This window comes from Coffea eugenioides, chromosome 6, assembly GCF_003713205.1.
Source record: "Coffea eugenioides isolate CCC68of chromosome 6, Ceug_1.0, whole genome shotgun sequence".
Classification (NCBI taxonomy): Eukaryota; Viridiplantae; Streptophyta; class Magnoliopsida; order Gentianales; family Rubiaceae; genus Coffea; species Coffea eugenioides.
This window is the reverse complement of record NC_040040.1, coordinates 9,819,454-9,839,798: the sequence shown is the minus strand read 5'-3', so window position 1 is coordinate 9,839,798 and position 20,345 is coordinate 9,819,454. Positions and strand designations below refer to the sequence as shown.

General features: G+C 39.2%; 2 protein-coding genes across 3 annotated transcripts; both read left to right on the top strand.

The window, feature by feature from the left end:
* The first annotated feature begins 10,783 nt into the window (after positions 1-10,783).
* Positions 10,784-15,637, top strand: LOC113776411 (2-oxoglutarate-Fe(II) type oxidoreductase hxnY-like). Of its 2 annotated transcripts, none has more exons than XM_027321558.1 (11): positions 10,784-10,992; positions 11,506-11,701; positions 12,070-12,168; positions 12,271-12,322; positions 13,273-13,394; positions 13,463-13,563; positions 13,651-13,709; positions 14,070-14,126; positions 14,587-14,632; positions 14,894-14,973; positions 15,335-15,637. In XM_027321558.1, exons 1-11 carry the CDS (start codon positions 10,882-10,884, stop codon positions 15,360-15,362), a joined length of 951 nt encoding a protein of 316 aa, XP_027177359.1. In that variant the 5' UTR covers positions 10,784-10,881; the 3' UTR covers positions 15,363-15,637. The 2 variants fall into 2 exon arrangements, with proteins under 2 accessions (XP_027177359.1, XP_027177358.1); XM_027321557.1 differs by having other exon boundaries at positions 10,785-10,992; positions 15,298-15,637.
* A 1,273-nt stretch (positions 15,638-16,910) lies between these two features.
* Positions 16,911-19,980, top strand: LOC113773508. The gene is made up of 3 exons (XM_027318151.1): positions 16,911-17,024; positions 17,998-18,600; positions 18,925-19,980. Exons 1-3 carry the CDS (start codon positions 16,911-16,913, stop codon positions 19,978-19,980), a joined length of 1,773 nt encoding a protein of 590 aa, XP_027173952.1.
* Positions 19,981-20,345: the final 365 nt, after the last annotated feature.

The following is a 20,345-nucleotide window of genomic DNA, read 5'->3' as shown; positions in this document are numbered from 1 at the left end:
CCAATTCTTCTTTTCTTCCTTTTTCTGCCTATGCTTCTAAGCTTCATCTCCCTTTTTTTTTCTTCATCTTTCTTTTTCCCCCTTCGAATTTTTTCTTCATAATTAATTTTATTAAGATTATTTTCTTACTATTTTTTAAGATAATTATTGTTGATTATGAAGAGGTGTCGCAACAATCAACTGATTTATACTGTCACTTCCTATTCCATCAATTTTAACTCTTTAATCTAGTATTTCTTTTCTTTTCTTTTCTTTTCTTTTTCCTTCATTCTAATTTTTCTCTACCTTTCCTCGTTCCGCTCAATCAATGCATTTTTTTCCTTTTTCCTCTATAATTAATTGAATGTATATTTTTCTTGCACGGGAATGGATATTTCTTTTATTCTATTGTTCAAAAATCATGATCATCTTTTTTTTGTTAGGAAAAATATAGACAATAGACCTTTTACCTCCACTACTCCTATTGTCTGGTATATTCCATTTTCTTTTTATTCCTATTCTTCCCTCATTTCACGCTGCCAAATATGGACTTAAATTTTTTTATTAACTATGTTTGGATTGTAAATTAATTGAGATCTTTTTGTGAAAAAGTACTATAGCACTTTTTTGATATGATGTATGTGAGATAAAAAAGTAATTGAAAAATGTGTTGATGATTCAAGCAAATCAGTGTGTGTAAATAAGGTGTAAGTAAAGTGAAATAATTGACAATCCAAACACACTGATATTTTTTAACTTTTTTTTATTTACTGTACTTTTTTTAGCCTTTATCATTTTTCTTTTGTTTTGCCTCTTTATAATGTTACCTTTGTGTATTTATTTATTTTGGTTTGATCCCCTTGATATTCATTGAGCCTTCCATTATTTTGGTTCTGCAAAACAATTTTCCTTTTGTGTGGTTTGTCTTAAATCTAAATGCAAAATTTATTTTTTGCAATTATGATGTTTTAGTTCCTTTTTAATGCATAATTGAATCTTGCACTTCCTTTACTAATTCTTTGGTATTGAATTTTTGTACCCTTTTTATGCATTGAAAAGCCTTCCATTCAACTTTCTTGAAAGTTTAATTGTGAATTTATGGGATAGAAGTTTTTACATGATGGTGTTTTGTTTAAAAAAGAAACAGTAGTGAAATTTTATGCATTTGCAATTATAATAGCATGATACTTGAGTTTTATGAAGCATGTATCATTTATGTTAACATTGACCCGGTCTTGCATTTCTCATGTGTTTGATTTTTGAATTCTTTACTATTGTTTGTCCACACAATACAGTATATATCCCTATTGCATTACAATAAGCAAGTTGGAGTAAACTTTTGGAACATTCCACTAAAGATAAACTTTTTTAGGCTCATTTTTTGACAATTATAATTTTTTTTTATTTGAAAGCAAATTATAGTGTAATGAATTTTAGTCATAACTTTATAAATGGGCCTAGACCGTGCTTGCACAGTCTGGTTCCTTCTAGTATATATATATACTATATAATTGAGCGGCGCGAGCTAACGAAAGAGGCAAAGTCAAAGGAGTGGGTTTAGAAATTTGGGGACAACTGGGTCCGCTGGTTATTGGACGAGATTACTGGAGCAGGAAAGGTTTGACCATTTTGGGAGTATGTTTGTCAATTGCTTTGACAATAATGGCCATCGACGAATGCTCATTGCCGTTTATGTGCATCTCACGATCACAAGTTTATATTATGGATTAACTTTTTATATAGTATAGTAATTTTTTTTACACTAGCTAGCACTTTTGTATATATATTATATGTGCATGTTAATCCCGCGTGTCGAAGGTTTTTTTTTTGCTCAAACTTGACCGGCGCAATTGAACTTTTAGGAGCCCGCTTAGAAGTAATTCAAAAGTATGCAAAAGTGTTTATCCTGCTTTTTCACTAGCACCGATTTACTAGATGTCCAAAAACCAGCGTACTGAGGTATTAATGCATTGATATTAGTCCAATAATTAAATAAGCATTACGTGATATTAGCACGGCACCATGCAGGCGGCAGGGGATTATAAGTTGTCAATGGCAACTGTATTGTCATATTTGTGACAAATCTAGTCATATCAGCTCAACTTGCTCTTAATGTTTATTGGGATAATTTCAAAAACCTCCCCTAAGATTGATGACAATTACTGCCACCTCTCTTAATGTTTAAAAAATTATACTTACCTCCATTAATGCTATGAAATGACTATGATAGCCTTCACAAATTTTACAAATTTTAACTGAGAATGAGTTTAAAAAAGAAAAATGGAAATTCTTTCATGGTAATACTTCTTTATCCTAAAACTCTAATATCATCTAATCTAGCGCATTATATTTTATTTCCAATTTTTTGACTAGATTTATTAATCAATTCACAAAAAGTCGACCAACTAATTAGGGAGGCATTTGCTATAATAAGTATCTTAAAAAATTATTAAATTGAAAAAAGTGTCTAAAGCACCAAAAAATAGTGCTTTCAAAACGTGATTTAAATTTTCATACAAAAAAACTAACTTGAAATTCTCATATGACGGATAATGGTGATAGTTGAATTTTTAGCATTTAATTTGTTTTATGTACCAGGAAAAGGTAATATTGGATATTCACTGGATTTTTTTTTTTTTTACTTACATCATTAACTGTTACCAAAATATACTTTTTTAAGGAAGGTTTTTATAATTTTTTAAATCTCATGGGGGTGGTTATAATTATTAAAAATTTTAGGGGAGGTTTCTGAAATTATTCTTTATTTATTTAAACATCCAACAATAAAAATTTATTTTTAAAATTTACAACTGAACCACATGGCTACTGCATTGGAAGTTTGGAACTACCAAAAAGATATTTTTTTAATTACAATTGATAATTGGACTACACGGCAATATTAGCTCAGCCCGATCTTAATCGGTTATATGAAATTTCACTTTAAAAAAATGTTATGAAAGTAAATGATTGGACCACATCACGTCAATCCATTCTAGGTCATGAATTGTTTTTCATAATTGCTTTACTTGACAAGTAAAGCGTCAAAAGTAAAGAGTCATGGAAAATTATAACAGCGTGGACCAGTAACGAAGAAAGTAAAAAGTGAAAAGGGTCTTTTGAAGGGCTAGAAAATCTAGGAGGTCGTATTTGAAATAAGTTTGCCCCCATAGCTTCAATTGAACAAAGTAAAATTAAAATGTGGGTGCTCGCGCGGTCGGACTAGGTCAACTAGAATACACTGGACAGATAGACTAGCAATTTAACTAGTTGGTGTCCACACGAAAATAATGAGAAATATATGCGAACAGTGAAGTCTAGATGATTTACCTCTAATGAGAAATCTAGTGTTTGGATAGAGTATGGTTTGAAATATTTAGTGTATTATTTGAAATATTATTTAGAATAATTACTGTAGCACTTTTTGTGATATGATGTATGTGAGATAAAAAGGTGATTGGAAATATAAAAATGTAGGTTGAGAAATGTGTTTGTGATGCAAGCGAAATATTATTTGGAATAATTTTGGTATCCAAACACTTTATTTAAAATAATAATTACTATAATATTTTTTGAAATGTGATATATGTGAGATAAAAAGACAGTTAGCAATATAAAAAAAACGGTTGAAAAATCTGTTCATGATGCAAATCAAATATTATGTGAAATAATTCAGCTATCCAAGATGCAAGCCAAATACCTTTCGAAATAGAGGTAAATCATCTACACTTCACTGTTCGCATGGATTTAGGGTGTAAATTGGAACTGAAGTTACCCTAAACAATGAAGTTTAGGTGGCTGTAAGTTTACTATGTGTTGGGGATAATACAAGAGAAAATAACTAAAAGTTACAAAGTAAATAATGCAAGAAGATTTCAAATCGTGACTTAAGAACACTTTCATCTAGTTTTTATTTATCTAGAATTTTGTGTGTAAAGATTTTGGACAAAAATCCTTTAAGATAATTTGAAGGGTATTTGCATAAATTCTTGCACAAAATTAGACACACCTACTTAAATTATGGTGTATTTTTGTAGAGAATTTTAGTAGTTGGAAAAATGATTTTTTTTGCAGTAAACTATCCCTACTAGGCCCCTAGAGAGTTGAGATTCGTAATTATCAAGAGTTGCAACCTTTCACCACTTGAAGGTTTGTGTATTTGTATTGGTCAAAAGGTTCGTCAACATCAATATAAGTATTCAGACAATTTTTGGACGTTTAAACACCATTTAAATGGTAATTAACTGTAAAAAAGCATGAAGAGTTGCCAAGCAAACTTGATCAACTTCTGACGATTGCATGAATCAGAGAAAGATGAATCTTATGTCGGATTCTAATACGGCCCCATCAATGCACATGATCAAATTTTAAAAAATATCTGACATTATGTTCACCGTGATCATATTTGAAAATATCAAATTTTGAAAAATATCTAACACACTACTGTGTTCACAAGATTCCTTTCTTTAAACGAGTCCAAATCTTTCCGGCCATCTATTGGCCCTTGCCAGGTAATAGGTGATGGTTGCCACTTGCCACTTGAGAGTCGCTACAAAATACAGCTTCCCTATCACAATGCATTTCTTCCACTAGCAACTTGTGCTAGTACTTTTAGCTGTCCCACTGTTTTCTGCAGCTGCCTGCTCATTTGCAAAATACGGTAGGTTAGAAGGGAAGAAAGTGGTAAAAAGACAAAAGAGTCACAAGTTGAAAAGCTTGCCAATGCCGTCAGACCCCTAAATAATTTTGACAACGACGCCATTGACAGTTTTCCAAGTTGCAACACCCGCACCCGACGGTCGATCAGCAGAGCACACACTCACGCACTCCGCAACTATATATACACACATACGCCCTGCAAAGTGCAAATTATCTTTTAATCATATCTTTGCAGTACTAATCATCCTCGTACGTATTTTCCACAGCCCAATGTCACTTTTTGATCTCGAGGAAATGTTCGACCTCGACACGGCCTCAACAATACCGGAGACGACAAGGTTGGACGGTTCCAGCAGCGACGATCAAACGAATCCAATGAAGCTGTCGGAGTCCAATGCTTCCAGACATAATCGTCAAGTCGAGTTGCCGGCAGTTGCGGCCACCGGTGCCTGTACTGTTTGCATGGAAGCCTTTGTGGAAACCGGCAAACAAGTTCCCTGTGGCCATGTTTTTCACGCAGAATGCATTGGAAAGTGGCTCACAGTTCGGAATTCCTGCCCCCTTTGCCGGTTCTCAGTCTTTTCTGCCGGCCAAGCTTCTTCCACCACCACTTCTTAGCTAGGTCCTTCGAATTTTCCAGCGTTACTGTAGCATGGAATATACATATATACCATGTAATCGGGGTTCCATTTACTAGTACAATTTACGGCTTAATTTGGTGTGAATTGTTTCCCCCATGCCGTCTCATATTCATGACTTATTTTTGGCCACGCTTCCAATTAATTAATTAAGCTGTTCTGCTTTAGAACAGTACAACTTAAAATCCAACCAAGCACAGCAGCCTGTGGAACCAAACGTACGAACTGGTTAAGGTCTTTTATTTTATTTTTTTTCTCTTTTTTCGTTTTTTTTTTTTTGGGTTCTTTCTCGCTTCCCTTGTCCGGTCAACCACATTAATCACGAAAATTTCTATCCGCATCTTCTCTCCGGTCAAGAATCAAAATTTAGCTGTCCCCGGCGGCAGATTCATTCAACGTTGAAAAAGTTTTCGAGGGACGTTTCACGCAAGCACCTCTAGGTTTGACTATAAAGGATTTCTTGCTAAAATAAAAAAAGAAGAAAAAAGTGGATATGGTCTTCTCTTCTCCTCTTACTATTGCACGTCAACCAGCAAAGATTCTTAAGTTAACAAATTTATTAATTGAGATTGCTTTTTGCCGTTATATTAATAAGTATATGCTACCGTACAAAGTCCAAATTACTACTACTACGACTTAGTCTAAGATCTTTTCGATGAGTTGATGGCGGCCCGCACTCCGACCGCAGTCGTATTCCTAAACAGCTGCTCTGATATTTTTAATTTCACACCTTCATTCATTCAATCAAGCCTCTCTCTCTCTCTCTCTCAAATCAAATGAAATATTGAAGAGTAGTACATGTTTTAAAATTTAGCATAACTTGTACAGAAATTGATGGTGACAGTTTTGGTCCTCAAACAATGGTCGAATTTTTACTGGGAACTTGTATCACTGGAAAGTGTGCGTGTCATTATCAATTACCATCAAGACTAGAGAGAAAACATACAACATGGGTATTCGTGTAGTAGCAGTACAAGGTGAGATATTTTGTTTCAAAGAAGAAGAAGATAAGAAGATATTACTCATACCTGACGAAGAAATTAAGAAAGATAAGGGCAACGTCAGCGTCAACTTGCAGTTGCAGTTCGATTTGCACGATCAATTGCCAGTGGGCTTCATCGCAGCTGGCGGTGTTTGATCAAAAGAGCCAATGGCCATTTTAGCCTTTCATGATGCAATTAAATCCATCCCATTTTTGCCTTTCTATCTATGTGTTAATACAGGCTAATGCATGAAAACCTTAAATCTGGTTTCTAAAGCCCTACATCGTTTGGATCAGACGGATCCTCTATTCCTATCCAATGTAAAATTACGTAATTTCACTTATTAATATTGTTGATGTGGTACGTAACATTGAATGCATATTTAGGGGATATTTGATAAATGAGTTTTAAATTCAATTTTAGCATGGACGGCCTATTTTCTGAATCAACAAAACTGCACGTTAACTGCAACTCTGACAAACTCAAGGATCTTGTCCTCAAATGCTTGTCTAAGCTCATCTGAATCATGCAGCGTGAAATTCCAAAGTAGAAAACTATAAGTACAATTAGAATATTATTGAATTTGAAACCTATTTACCAAACACCCCTTAAATATGCATTCAATATTATGTGACACATGAGCAATATTAATAAGTGGAACTACGTAATATTGTATTGAACAGGAAAAATTGACAGAGAATCCTGTCTGCGTTTGGATAGCCTTTTCCTTTTTATTTTTCTTTGGCTTGCATAATAAATTATGTCTAGTTATCTTGTTTATCATTTCAATCACCTTTTTATCTTACATATATTACACCACAAAAGAGATACTTTAGTGTTATTCTAAAAGAAAAAAAAAAGAAGAAAATTTCCAAATAATCTGCTATCCAAACATAATTTTCAAATTTACATGACATTTATATACTATCTACATAGTGTTCAGCAAAGACTTGGAATAAAAAAGGTTAAATGATTTAGTATTAATTTAATATGTTAGTCACACCCCCTTTACATAATAGTAGTAAACTGTATTTCTGAAAAAAACCAAATACTAATTACGTATTCACCTTGTTGGTGGAAAGGTCCGTGATAAAAGTTTCTCTTACCTTTACGTACTTAAACGCGGACCGTCAGCTTCATGAATAACGATGGTGGGAGCTTCAAAGAAGTCGTCATAAAACGTCTTTCTCTACAGCCCTCTTCTTTGTTTTCTTCTGCTTTTTAGTCATTCTGCTCGCCATGCATGTAAAACACCGTCTGAGCCAGAAACAGCTGCCGTCAACCTTGAATTGAAGTTACTACTAGATGCACGCCGCCACGCTTTAATTTGGAAAGCAAATCTAAGCATTAACTTTATTTCTATACATATTGAACATGTTCACCACGTGTAGGATAGTCAACATAATGCCCTTTTATTTTTATTTTTTTTTGAGAAAATGAAAGTTTCAAATTAACATAATATTTGCAATTTTGAACAAGATCTTTCTATGGTCTTACAATTAATTCACAAAGACCGTAGAAACCAAATTAATTGACCACATAAATGTTCTTAATCAATCACATGATAAGAAGGAAGCTTTTTCTTTTCTTTTTTTTTTTTCCTGGGAGTTAGATTACAGTTAGTAGTGATTATTTCCATCAATTTTACAATTTAATTGAATTCAGACTTAACCTCTCATATACTACGAAAGCTCTTCGAAATTGTCTTAGATCCACAATTATGTACCTAATCCTCTGTGAAGTAACATGACGATAACTCGTAATGAAAATTACTATATAATAGCTTTATCACCATAGTTGCTCTCATGGCAAAATAATTAATCTGGACCAAAATGTATATATTAGCCCTTTGCTTTATTACAAAATACTAAAAGTCCGGGCCTTTTCCATATATATATAGATGCACCAGCCATCTTTCCTACCGTACAAAAAAGTCAGATGATCCCATATCACATACAATTTTTAATAAGGATTGCACCTGAGTCTTTACCATGTGAAAACGCACACTCATACTTTCTCAAAATAATTATACTTTTATATATATAAAAAAAAAAATTTAACATCTGACCCCTCTCAATGAATGCTAGCTAAGGCCCACAAATACAATGGTCGGTCTTTCCCTGTCGAAATTCTGTCGAACGATGGTCCCACAGAATACCACAATATAGGAAACTAATCAGAAGGATCAAAACGGTTGACCACATATCCAAAGGCTGCCAATGCATCTTGAGCTCCCCCCTCCTCCTCCATCCCTTCTTGCGTATGCATATATATATATAGACCAAATTCATCAGCAATTGATGATGTACTATAGTATAGTACATCCACGTCCAAGCAAAAGAAAGATCGTAAGACGCTACAAAATACCCGCAATCCCAGATAACTGGTGAGTACTTCCTAGCTAGCCTATATCCTAATTATAAAATCTCGTGCCAAATCCAATGGAAGGAATGTTTGATCTGGAGATGGCTCTGTCCATGACAACTATGGAGGAGAACTATATCCAGACAAAGTTGTTTGAAGCCAAGACTTTGAACCAGAATCAACTGAGTGAAATGCCGATGGTGGAAGCAGTTGGAGACTGCATAATTTGCATGGAAGGTTTCGAGTCCGGCGTTGGGGGTAAACAAGTTCCATGTGGGCACGTCTTCCATTCATCTTGTATAGCTCAGTGGCTCTCCGATCACAATTCTTGTCCTCTTTGCCGATCCACAGTTCTTATTGCCACCTAAACATCATCTTCTCTCACTTCATCATTTGAAAATACACATTCTTTTATTTTTTTTTCTTTCCCCTTCGATTTTGCATCAATTAATTATTTCTGTAACTTGAATCATGCTCCGTTGTCATAAATAAAGACTTGGAGCTGATTAATAGGACGTTACAATTTGTTATGAATATTCATGCTCCTTTATTAGATATGGAATGGAAGATGCAGACGTCCTTTACTTCCTTCTATTCCTCGAGTTTTTCTTTTTCCCCTTTGTTTCTCTTATTATCAGCAGATATGCAATGCACTGAGACATAGGATCCAAAGCTGCGTTAAAGCATTTGTGTTGTAATAGTTTAAAGACGTATTTCTTCTCCTTCTGGGTTAACGATTCTATCCGTTTGGATTACCTATTTTTTATTTTTAGCGTGTTTTTGAAATCCTTTTGGGTTTACTGTAACAGTTTTTAAAATATATTTTGAAATATCTAAAAATAATAGAATTTTTAGAATATATTTTGAAATATTTTTTAAATATTTAAAAAAATTTAGACTACTTTTTAAAATATTTTTAAAAAATTTTATAGTATTTAAAAAATTAATTTTTAAAAAACTAATGAATCCAAACAATTCTTATTCTTGGGTTTTCTAATAAGTGTTAGCGGACACTTATTCGTTAGCATATCTAAATAATACTTAATTTATTGTATGAATAAAGAAGAAGACACTTGTAGTTATTAGCTCCTCTGCATTTATGTGTCTTTTCAATTGGTCTCCACTTTTCTAAGAAAAAAAATTAACACATAAACGCATCGAGTGCTTGCCTTCCAAAGAATTAAACGAGTCCATGCTCACTTTTGTGGCACAAAAATGTAGCGTAAATGATGATGAATCAGCTCCACACATTCATTTCCATCACATGTCGTCAAACAAAGTATCATATACGACGATCCGAAGAGCAGAATGTTGTCGCAATCTTTTCACGTGAAAAAAACGATGCCTTCTTTTTGTTCGCTGGCTCGGACTAGAACGGATTTAACTTGACGAGTTACGTGGTTGATTGGAATGGAAACTGAAATGTTGGGACCAGACAAGACACGTTTGTTTGTAGTCGGACCAGACAATTCAACGATCGAACTCGTTTCAGATTTTAAAAAATTGGGATGAAAGTCTACAATCTAACAATGGAAATACCTAAAAGTTAAGGATGAGCGTTTAAAAGTTAGGGATAAGTTAGGTTGAAAATATTAGTGGTTAGTAAAATTAGATTGAAAGATTATTTATATAACAAAACTATTAATGGTTTATTAACGTTTATAACTCTCAAATTAATGGCATCCGGATAAGAGACCTGTTTCGGTGTTATCTTAGCTGCAAAATTCCAAGTTCTAACCTCAAAGTCAAGAGGTAGGCGATACTACTGTCAGTTTTTTTTTTTTTTTTTATTTCACTTTTTTCGGTGTTCTTAATATTTGCTCTTTAGACCATAGAGTTGGAAAAGCCATGAAATTTAGAGTTAAATAATGTGGCAATCTAGTATAAACCTGTGCTACTGTAGACAATGAAGATGCTTTAATCCTACGCTAATCGACGTCCGTGAAGAATGCAAATATATTTTTATATTTTTTCCAGAATAGTTTGATCCTGTGGTGCCGTAAAAGAATGAAGATGTTCCTAGAGACATGAGAAGTAAGCCCAACTCACAACCCAATTGAAAATGGAGTTTAAGAATACTGGAATCGGTTTCCAATGAAGTCCGATTTTGTGCCCATTTCCAAGACGATTTTGTGACTTTTTTTATCCAACTTCCCAAGAAGACTTCTTCTTCAAAAGCTTCTCCCTACTCCTTTGTCAACCCTGCAACTTGCTGACATTCCCTAACTTAATCGAGGAAAACCAAAAGAAGAATATTAACCATGAATCTCGACGAACAAAAGCTTCCGGCAGCATCTGCAAATATGGCGGCACTGAATTGTATAGACCTCTCCGATTCCGACATACAAAAATCTGTTTCTCTCCTCAGACAGGCAGGCACTCCACTCCTCCTTTTCTTTTTATTCCCTCCCCCCCCCCCCCCCCAACACCTGCTATCGTTCGATTTAAGTTTATTTTTGTGCATTCTTTGGTCTATCTGTGGGGGTAAATTTACAGTTTTTTCCGATGATGAGTAATTTAGTTTGAAGATTGAAGAACTAAAGGAGTGAATATATGAGTAGAGAGTAGGACTAATACTTCTTAGCAAGTAATGAATTGTTCAGTTGTTAAGTTAGTATATAGTATTTCCATGCAACGATGTAATAGATACAGCAAGTAACGTAGCTCTGCATCTCAATTCTATGATCACTTTTATCGATTAGTGCTGCATTAATTTGTTATTGCAGCTATACATGGATAACCTGTTCGTGCCTGTACAAATACTCTTACAATAATATACACCCTTATCTAAAGCCGTTTCCATTTTCCATATCAGGGCTTACCAATGATTGGCATCGTTTTGGGAGTTGATTTGCTTACTTCTAATGATGTTATCGTTTATTTAGGCTTGCTCGGACTCTGGATTTTTTTATGTAGTCAATCATGGTATCAGCCCAGAATTTATGGATGAGGTCTTTTCTCAAAGCAAAAGGTTCTTTAGTCTACCACTTGGTGAAAAGATGAAGCTTCTCAGGAATGAAAAAAACCGTGGTTACACTCCTCTTCTAGATGAGCATCTGGATCCTGTCAACCAGATACATGGTTTGTTTTCTCATACCTACTGCGTTTATCCTAATTTTTATATACCAGAATACAAGGACAGGTGTAGCCAATGCATTAAACAAGTGAATAGTTGGAGTTCATTCTCTTGTTGCTCTAGAATATTTTCATTTTCAACACCTTCCGGCCCTACATGTTGACTGTATCAACTCCTGGTTGTGGCTATTTTTGCATTGTTATCAAATGTCACTTATCAGGCCTCTTTTGATGTTGTTTATATGCTCCTTTTCTTTCTGCGTCCTCTGTTCTCTTATGTGTTGTTTGTACATGCCACTTACCAGAATGAGCAGCAGAACTAAGTTCGTGTTTTTATTTGAGCTAAGCATTTCTGCGCCCTGATGTTCTTGTAGGAGATTATAAAGAAGGATATTACATTGGTGTGGAAGTACCAGAAGATGATCCTCAAGCCGAAAAACCATTTCATGGACCAAACTTGTGGCCTACGGCAGGTAACTTTGCTACGCAATTATTGTTACATGGTGAACATCAATCTTGCTTCATAAATCTTGCAAATCTTTTGGTTACAAGTGGAATTTTTTTTTTCTGTAAAGATATTTTGCCTGGATGGAGAGAAACTATGGAGAGATACCACCGCGAAGCACTGTAAGTATTGAGATGCCTATTATGTATATAGAAAAACTATCTATTTCTCTTGCATGTGGTTGTACTCATCGGTGCTGCAGAAGTAACTTAATGTCAAGTATTGACCAGAATCATCTTTGCTGTTGTATGAGTAAGCAGCAGGTCAGTTTAGTTAATCATATTGATTAATCATCTTTGCGTGCAAGGGTATATTTTTTTCTTAACCAATCTGCATTTCCATCACCTTAACAACATTTGATGTGTTAAATTCTGATGAAATTGGTTGTTGGGCCATTTAGATTGCAAATTGCTGGCCATCCGGTTAAATCACTTATTTTGATGTCACTGATGCATAAGATGTTATATCTCTGCTCCCATGTGGTTGTATATTTACAAAATCAGATAAATCATTATTTCTTTTAGTGGAACAGTCATTATTGATGAATATGTGTCATCAAATCGCGTTGAGTAAGTCCAAATACATAGCTTTTGTATTTGCTTTCATTTCTAATACATTAATTGATTAGACTTAGACACAATTTTTTGTCTTCCCTATGATGTCATTAAGCACTTGCTTGAATCCACACATTCACTGTTAATTCTTCCTAGTTTGAAGAATGGAATTCTGTGTTTAATTATCAGGTAATTAAACAATGATCACCACATTTCTCAAGCGAGAACCTATCATTTTGTTCATCGTTTGACTATTGAAATATTGGTGCTTTTCATTTTGGAAAGGCTTATCTTGTTCCAAGGTATAATACTAGTCAATGATGTTGAAATGAAACTGAAGTCGTTGTCTGGTTCTGCATCTTTTCTACTGCCAAATTTGAAAGGTTCTTGATTATTATCTTGTGATGTACTTTCAGTAGTTCTTTCCAAATCTTCCTACATTTAGCTCTACATCTTGCAGACTGCTTTTACAGCTTGTTTGATACTGACATCCTCTCTATCTTTATTCTTGCGTTCAGTGAGGTTGCAAGGGCAGTTGCTAGAATTATAGCCCTAGCACTTGACCTGGATGGAAACTCTTTTGATCAATCAGAAATGCTAGACGATCCTATTGCAATTTTGCGGCTGCTACATTATGAAGGTCAGGTTGTGGACAGTTTCCTAAAGAAGGCTGTATTTATAAGCTGACATGAGCTTGATTAATTTCAGGTAAAATCTCTGAACCAGAAAGAGGAATATATGGTGCAGGTGCCCACACTGACTTTGGATTGCTTACCTTCTTAGCCACAGATGATGTCATTGGTCTTCAGGTATCCACAAACGTTGGAATTAGATTGCTTAGGAATGATCCCATAATTATTCTTGAGTGGGACCATGAACCTGCCGTTCCATTGCAGATATGCAAGGGCAAGCATGTTGAGCCTCAGATTTGGGAATACGTGTCACCGGTAAAAGGGTAAGGCCTTTTTCTCTCAACGATCAGTTTCTCTCAAGTAGAAACGAATTTTCTGTTCATGATTCCTTGTTTGGTGTGTTTGGACATTTCATCATACATATATTAAAAAAAAATTAAAAAAAGGATATTATGCAGTCACTCCATAGATCAAAAAGTCTTCAGCTCATGAATTAGTATAGGTCATTAACCTAAAGAACTTTCTTATGGTTATGCTCTTGGCATTCTGCCATTCTTATTTTTATTTGAGGACTACTTGTTAAATTATTGTTGCAGCATAACTGTTATAGATTAGTCCCAATGATAAGTATCATGCTGCATTCTATGATGGCTGCAAATAAATAGTTGATGCACGGTATGCAGAGCATTTATTGTGAATCTTGGAGATTTACTGGAGCGCTGGAGCAATTGTTCTTTCAGGTAATTATGAGTTTCTACTAAGCACAGTAATCCTTTTTTCCCCCTCCTGAAAAAATGAGAATGGATCTTGAGCTATTGCAACTGCATTTTTCTTATCTGTGTTTTAACACAAATTATGCACCAATAATTGAATGTCTAACACAGACAAGGAGTTCCCATATTTTACCAGTCTTTTCTAGAAGCATTAAGTTTTTAATTAGACAGCTGTTTCAGTCAAGGAGTTCTCATGTTCTAGCACACATTGAACCTAATTATCTTTACGGTGGTTTCGTTGTAAGAAAAACAATCCCTGATGTCTGAAGTTACAAACTCTCCGTAAAAGCAGTCATCCATATTCACTGGTCGGGTTATGAGGTTTGATAATTCAGGAAACCTGAAAATTTATAGTTGAGGGCCTGGAATTTATGGTTTCTTGGAGATAAAATGATTGAATATCTAATTTACTGAACTTTCATTTCAGGTCAACACTACATCGAGTCTTGGTTTGCGGTCAAGAAAGATATTCTGTAAGGCTTTCTGAATCTCCTTATGTTCTGTAACAGCAATGTTTTGTTGGAATGAGATCCTCATCTTAAACAGTGTATGCGTCAAATATATTAGCACGAGGAAAGTTTCAAACGTAGTTCTAAATAGTTAAATCTTTCTCAAGCCATAGCTTTACAGATAGAGTGGACGTTACAAGCTCAGCTGATTTCTCCATAAGAAATTTAGTTCTGTAAGCAGCGATCAGTGCCTTGCTAACTTCTTCTCTCTGTGATGGTGGGCAGATTGCTTTCTTCATGCTGCCGAGTTTCAATTGTGTTGTCAAATGCCTGCCAACCTGCCACTCAGAGGATAATCCTCCGAAGTATGTATTGCATTTAGATACATGATATGGGATTTTGTAGGTCATTATCATTATTATCTTCTTTTAGTTGTTTTGGCCAGAAGAGATCTGCTATTGGTTGCAATGTTCACGTACGTGAAAGGTTTGGTCGTTAATTCTCAATTACAAGTTTTTTCTTTTTCGTCAAAATCGCTCTTGGAACCGGTAATAGTAGATGCCAAGGTGTTTAGTTAGTAAATTTAGTTTGACCTCTAACTTCCAAGGTGGATCAGCGGAAAACCTTTGTATGTTTTGGCCAGATATAATGGTGTCATTGTGCCATTGATTTATCGTATCTGTATTCAGGTTCCCACCCGTCACATGTGGAGCTTACTTGATGCAGAGATATGAAGATACGCATGCTGATCTGAGCTCCTAGGATGGTTCGACCCGGATTGGCAATGGTTGTTGAACCTTTTGCTGATCAGTTGTTTCATGTAACGAATGGTGGATATACATTCTATCTGTTGGTTTTTCCCTAGTATTTGATGGTTAGGAACACAAAAATTATGACTTAGTACGGAGTACGAAACAAATGAAAATGCCTTTTCCGTCCGGCATTTTCACTTTGTCTATATCAATCACGTTATGCAAAAAATCAAAGGGTTGTGCCATAGCACTCCCTTGATCTAGTTGGATCTGTATACCCACTAGCCTTTACAACAGCCTCCTTAGGCTCCTCCTCTTCCCTAGATTAAGATAGAGTAGCTTATACAAATGTATCGTTGCTGACAAAAAAAAAAAAAAAAAAAATCACGTTATGCAAATTGCAAGTTCTGCAGTGTCAAAAGAAATCCCTTCCCTTTTCCCCTGCATTTTTTTTCTAACTAGAAATTATGTAGTGCATCTGTGTGTTGCACTTCTAGATCTTCTCAACTTGTTGCTCCGAACAAAAACAATAATAATAATAATTTCCCGGACTCGTTAAGGAGCAACAATATTCGATTTGAAGGGCAAGCAAACTTTGGAAAATATTTTATTGATCTCACAACAGCAAGGAGAAACCTGCTCATTGTGAGATAAATTGTAGAAACACAGACCAGTGCAAGCGTCATATTTTTACAACAAATCAGCTGACAACGTGGCAGAGTGTACGCACACATTTCGTCGCAGCTTATTAGAGACCACTGTGATACCCGAGTCCTCCATCATAAGACAAACCATTGGATGAAGGCACACCAGCAGCAGGAAAAAACTGAGAAATCACCGGTAACTTCGGTAGTTTGGAGTGTACATGCAGCTCTCAGCGAACTTCACCAGATCCGCAGGTCGAGGAAGCCGTGTTGCCACACCTACATAATAAGCAAACAGCATTTAGGCACAAATCTCGTTTGAGTTTTAGAGATAAAAAAGGAGGGGCTTTTAAGCACCCGCATAAGAAAATATGTCAAGAGCACCCACCGAGCTCATATGCTTTTGCAGCAATATGAGCTGAGATTTTTCTGATATAAATCATTCCCCGTGCATAATGCTCGTCTGTAACTTGCTTAGCCAAAGCTTCCGCTGTTCCAATATAGAGACTAAACGTATCAACATACTACACTACAATTATCATAAGCAAATATCAAGGCCTAAAATATGAAGATATTGGAGAATTAAGCGAAAAATCGCCAAACGGCACCGCACATGACAGCAAAACTTGAGATGCAAATACTTACATGCTGCCAGAAGCATATCATCATGAACACGAATTGCACCACACATGACCAAACCAAAACCAAATCCAAGAAATATGTAGCAATTGTTTGCCTGCATTCCCAAGACAGCATAATTTAATTACTGTTCGCTCGGTTAATGAAGGAAACTGTGACAAAATCAGGAACATGAGAAATTTATTAAACCTGGCCAGGGACGTAAACTTTGCCGTTGAATTCAACAGGGTCAAATGGACTATAACCGGACAAAGTTGTTTGAAGCCAATGGAAGGAATGTTTGATCTGGAGATGGCTCTGTCCATGACAACTGCAGAGGCCCCGTCCTGGGCCCACACACGTGGCAGCTCAGGGAGGCCTGAGCTGGGCTTAGACCCCCAGGTCCATGGGAACCGTCCCGCGGCCCTCCGCTGCTAGGGCTCCAAGGGGCTCCAGAGAACAATCCCGCATAGGTCGGGATTGCTCCCCCTCAGTGCGGGATTGAGGCTATTCTGGGCAGGTCCAGAAACGTATGGAGGTCGGGCTCCTAAGCAGGTATAAATAATAACGCACACCGGCTGCGCAAGGTACGCTCCCTATTGGACAATTACTCCCGACCATTTTTACTTCCCGTGGATCTCACTCGCCGGAAAACTAACTTGACCGTCGGAGTGCCCTCGGGGACGACCTCGGGGCTCCCCCATTGGATCACTTTCTTGTTCGTTTTTCAGGCTTAGGACGCGCTCTTCTCATCAGCACGCCGAGCTCATCAGGTCAGCTCGGTCCGGGGAAGTTCCGTGCTTTTTCAGTTGGCGCCGTCTGTGGGAACGAAGGTACGAGTAGTTGTGTTGATAGCGAGAACGCGTTCAAAGCGAACTGTAGAGAACACCGATCCCGGAGCCGGCGAGGGGTCCCGGCGAGTGGAGACCGAGGCGGCTCGGGGCGCCGGGGGCTCAGCACTTTCAGGGGAACGGAGACAGCAGATTTTTCAGTTCGTGACGGAGAACCTTCCCATGCTAGAAGACATAATTCGGCAAGCAAAGGAGGGGGTGAAACCGGGGGCGCCCAAACCTCCAAGGCGAAGGGGAAGGAGAGGGAATCACCTCCCGTTCCCTCGGAGGATAAGTCACGGGACCAGCACCCCAGGAGGAAACGGCCACGGACTCCCCTTCGGCCGCGGGCCTCGGTGGTCGGGGATAGCGAGGGGTACTTTCGCGACCAGTCCGCTGGGGGCCGACCAAGGAATCCCTCCTCGTGGAAGCTTGCGCGGAAGGAGCCTGAGCGCTCCCCCGCCTGATCCATCAAGAGCCGGCCGCGGGACCACCCCCAGTGGAAGCCTGTCCGAGACGAGCTTGAGCAGATCTTGCAACCGCAGTTGTACGAGGACAACTACACCACCTCGCCCTTTACCCGGGAGATAGAGGACTACCCACTACCTCGGAGGTTCAAGATCCCGAACATCGAACTGTACGACGGCTTGACCGACCCGGAAGATCACCTTTCGGTCTTCCTGACGCATATGCGCCTACAAATCGCTGCGGATAGGGTCCGCTGCAAAACCTTCCCCATGTTCCTGAAGGGGAAGGCCCGACTCTGGTTCCAAGGTCTGGCCCCAGGGTCCATCCGGAATTTCCCCGAGCTGGCCAGGCAGTTCGCCGCCCAGTTTGTCTTCTCGAAAACTTACTCGAAAAATGCGACTCATCTTATGGCAATCAGGCAGAAGCCGGATGAGTCCCTGAGGAACTTCATGACCCGCTTCAACACGGAGAGCTTGCAGATCAGCGACAATGATGAAAAGGTAGTCATGGCCGCTTTCATGAACGGGCTCAGGGTGGAAGAGCTCTTTCTCAAGCTCGCCGAGAAGCCTCCCGGGGACCTGGAAGAGTTCTTGAATAGGGCGCACGCAACCGCTAAAGTGGAGGAAGCTGCTCGCCTGAAAAGAGAGTTAGATCGGGAGTTCGGAAATCGGAGAGGACGGGTAAACCCGCCCTAAATTAAGGACGGCCCGACCAAGAAGAATGTTTTCGACCGGCTCTCAAAAGATGAATCCCTCGCTCAACCGCAGCTTCCAGAAAAAAGCTACATCCCCTTAACTCGGCCCAGAGCCCAAGTTCTGGCCGTTATGGAGGCGAAGGGCCTAGTGGGGCGGCCACCTAAGATGGGGACACCCCGGAACAAGAGGAACCAGGACCGGTACTGTGCCTTCCACCGTGATGTTGGGTATGATACGGAGGGGTGCTGGGCCCTGCGAAAAGAGATAGAGGATCTGATCCAGCGCGGCTTCCTGGGGTGATTCATGCAGCAAGGTCGACCAGGCCAGGGTCCGGGACGCACCTACCGCGGAGACAGGGGCGAGGGCCAGCGTCGTGACCGCCCTGAGCGGCGTGACGTCCCTCGGGCCCACTTCCCCGACCAAGACACCCAGAACTTGGTAGGGGTAATAAACACCATCGCTGGGGGCCCCACGGGAGGGGACAGCCATACAGCTCGGAAGAACAGGCGACCTCCTCCGGAGGGGGATGACTCCTTGAAGCGCCTGCGTATGAACGAAGAGATTACCTTCGGACCAAAGGATGCGGTTCCCCTGGCGTCTGGAAACCACGAGGCCATCGTGATAGACATCGTGACCAATAACTACCGGGTGAAGAAAGTGTACGTCGACCAGGGGAACGCGGTGGACATCCTGTTTTACCGGGTGTTCAAGGAGCTCGGCTTGGAGGACGGACAGCTAACCCCGGTTCGGACACCCCTGATGGGCTTCACCGGACCGCCCATCACTCCGGAGGGGATGATCACCCTGATGGTCACGGTAGGGCAAGCGCCCAAATGCCGTACCATCCCCGTCAATTTCGTGGTGGTCAAACAACAATCCTCGTACAACGTGTTCTTGGGACGGCCCGCCTTGAATGCCCTCAGAGCTATCCCCTCGTCTCTCCACCTCAGCGTCAAATTTCCCACCCCGGGAGGAATAGCTGAGGTGCATGGGGATCCAGAGGTGGCCAGAGCTTGCTACCTGGCCGTGCTCCGGGGACATGAGAAGGTGGTCGCCCAGACAACCAGCTTGGAGCCTTACATCCCGGGGGAGGAGGCCCGGCAGCTGGGCACCCAGGACCAGATCGAGGAGTTCCCATTGAGAGAGGACAGGCCTGACCAGGTCCTCCGCGTCGGTGCGTCGCTACCCCCCGAAGAGAAGGAGGGCTTGAAGGCCCTACTATGGGAGTATGCCCAGGTTTTCGCGTGGACGGTAGAGGACATGCCTGGGATTCCTACCGACCTGGCTGTCCACCACCTCAACGTAGACCCCAGCTTCAAGCCAGTGAAGCAGAAGAAGAGGAGTTTCGCCCCTGAGAGGAATTAGGTGATCCGGAAGGAGGTGGGCAAGTTGTTGGAATCCAAAATCATCCTGGAGGTGTACTACCCGACCTGGTTAGCCAACCCCGTTCTGGTGAAGAAGGAGGACCAGTCCTGGAGGATGTGCGTGGACTTCACGGATCTCAATAAAGCCTGCCCGAAGGACTGTTTCCCCCTGCCGAGAATCGACAGGTTAGTAGACTCTACGGTTGGTTTTGACGTTTTGTATTTCCTGGATGCTTTCAAGGGATACCACCAGATAGAAATGGCCGAAGAAGACCGGGAGAAGACCTCCTTCATCACCGAGGAAGGAACTTACTGCTACCGGACCATGCCGTTTGGGCTAAAGAACGCTGGAGCTACCTACCAACG

Excerpts from the sequence above, each read along its gene's own strand:
- LOC113776411 (XM_027321557.1), top strand. The coding sequence starts at position 10,882 with ATGAATCTCGACGAACAAAAGCTTCCGGCAGCATCTGCAAATATGGCG. Across the intron at positions 11,702-12,069 it reads TCCTGTCAACCAGATACATG|GAGATTATAAAGAAGGATAT; the intron begins GTTTGTTTTCTC and ends ATGTTCTTGTAG. Across the intron at positions 14,127-14,586 it reads TGGAGCAATTGTTCTTTCAG|GTCAACACTACATCGAGTCT; the intron begins GTAATTATGAGT and ends CTTTCATTTCAG.
- LOC113773508 (XM_027318151.1), top strand. The coding sequence starts at position 16,911 with ATGGAAGGAATGTTTGATCTGGAGATGGCTCTGTCCATGACAACTGCA. Across the intron at positions 17,025-17,997 it reads AGCTGGGCTTAGACCCCCAG|TTGTACGAGGACAACTACAC; the intron begins GTCCATGGGAAC and ends TTGCAACCGCAG. Across the intron at positions 18,601-18,924 it reads TCGGAAATCGGAGAGGACGG|CAAGGTCGACCAGGCCAGGG; the intron begins GTAAACCCGCCC and ends TGATTCATGCAG.